This window comes from Taudactylus pleione, unplaced genomic scaffold (genome assembly GCF_031769625.1).
Source record: "Taudactylus pleione unplaced genomic scaffold, aTauple2 ptg000533l, whole genome shotgun sequence".
Classification (NCBI taxonomy): domain Eukaryota; kingdom Metazoa; phylum Chordata; class Amphibia; order Anura; family Myobatrachidae; genus Taudactylus; species Taudactylus pleione.
In genome coordinates, this window is record NW_028284935.1 from 185,914 (window position 1) to 187,665 (window position 1,752).

At 44.3% G+C, this 1,752-nt stretch overlaps 1 protein-coding gene across 1 annotated transcript; it reads right to left on the reverse strand.

Moving 5' to 3' along the window:
- Positions 1 to 273: 273 nt before the first annotated feature.
- On the reverse strand, positions 274 to 1,293 carry LOC148501132 (uncharacterized). The gene has a single exon (XM_088450884.1). The coding sequence runs from the start codon at positions 1,291 to 1,293 to the stop codon at positions 274 to 276; it is 1,020 nt and encodes a 339-aa protein (XP_088307010.1).
- Positions 1,294 to 1,752: the final 459 nt, after the last annotated feature.

Below are 1,752 nucleotides of genomic sequence, written 5' to 3' on the forward strand. Positions count from 1 at the left end.
GTTTTGGTAGAATTGCCCTTCCCACTTGAATGTCTGTTTCCCAATACCCCTGGCAAGAGATGCCCAGGCCGTTACTGGCAATCAGCTGTAGCCACGTGGGTGGCGGAAGAAAAATAGGTTCATCTCTCCAATATTTCTGATAGGCTCTGGACTGTATGGTGGTAACTTGGGACCCAGTATCAAGCATAGCGGGCATTTCTATTCCATTCAAATGAACAGGGACAACTGGACAACGCCCCACATATTGTGGCCACCATTTCTCCGGAGTTGGATCTATTCGACTTGTGACCCCCGAGGACTGTTCTCCATCCTCGGGGCATTGGAGTTTAAAGAATCTGCTGGGGTACAATTCCGCTCAATGTGTCCACTGTGATTACATTTGCGGCAGATTGGACGTCCCATTGAATCGAATTGATCTGTTGGTCGTCGCCCGTTGGAGCGGGGTGGAGCCCACCAATCAGAAGTTACTCTTCTTCTTTCCCGGCGCCAGTTTTCTTCTCTAGGCTCCCCAGTATGCTTTGTGATTTTTTTAATCTCCTGACACATCTCAGTTAGTCCAGCCGCTAACTTCTCCACCTGACTTGTCAAAGTTTGTAACGGATCCACAGTGGTGGACTGAACGCTTTGGGCCAAGTTCCCTTTTATCATAGTTAGACCCCCTACAGATGCATCTCGAGCTATTTCCTGAAAGCCTGGCATCTCAGGGAACATGACATCATCGCTCCTGGCAGATCCCACCATTTTAATAGAGGCTTCTTTGAAATCAAGAAAAGTGCTTCGTGGCATTTGCATTCGCAGCAGACGTAATTGTGCTCTAGTGCTCTCCCCTCGAGACCCCTCAACAAATTGATTGACTAAGGTTTCATCAATGTGTCGCACCTCGGTGGCATCCACAGCTTGGATTCGACGCAGCGCTTCTTGGAGGCTCAGTGCAAAACTGCGGAGGGACTCCCCAAACTGCTGCTTTCGGGCATAAAATTTCATTTTTAATTCTGACACAGTACGGATATCGAAGGTATCAGCTAACCTTTGTAGAATTTGGTCAATATTAAGCTTTTCTTCTCGTGGCCAGGAAGTAACTTCTCTCAATGCGGACCCTTTTAATTGTCCAATTAGTATTTCAACTTGCTGACGGTCTGTTAAAGGATATAATCGGAACATGCTCCTCATTTTATTTTTAAACTCCCTTAGAGAATTACCTTCCGACTCTACATCTTGTTCATCCCCTGTATATGTTGGGAGCCACGGGGCCCCGAAATAATATGGCATTGTTATAGGGTTTAATTGTGCCATTGCCGGACTTTGTTGGGATGAATCTCCTGCTGAACGTTCTTGTGACATCTTGTTTTAATTTCAGGTTTCGTATCCTGTTCTTGGGACACCAATTATGTAACACCCTCCTAAAGTGATATCTGATACGGCAGTGTGTTAGGAATGTCTTACCACGATGCCAAATAAATTTAACTCTGGAACGATTGCTCTTCTGGAGATACCACAACAGGTTTAATGTCGTTTCAAAGAGTAACAAGGGAACAAATACAATACACAATACAGCGCGTATGACTCAATACATTACACAAATCACATATGCATTACAGTAGTGCACTACAGTAAAGGGACACTTGTCCAACGAATAGTTTATTATACTGGAACAAAGACTCCTTCGCAGTTGTCTGTCTGCAAATTAAAAGGGTTAACCCCGTAATTCTAGTCGTTATCAGATTTCATGCAATAAATATATCATTACTTAAA

Bases quoted from the DNA above. Each gene is read 5' to 3' on its own strand.
- LOC148501132 (XM_088450884.1), bottom strand. From the start codon at position 1,293: ATGGCACAATTAAACCCTATAACAATGCCATATTATTTCGGGGCCCCG.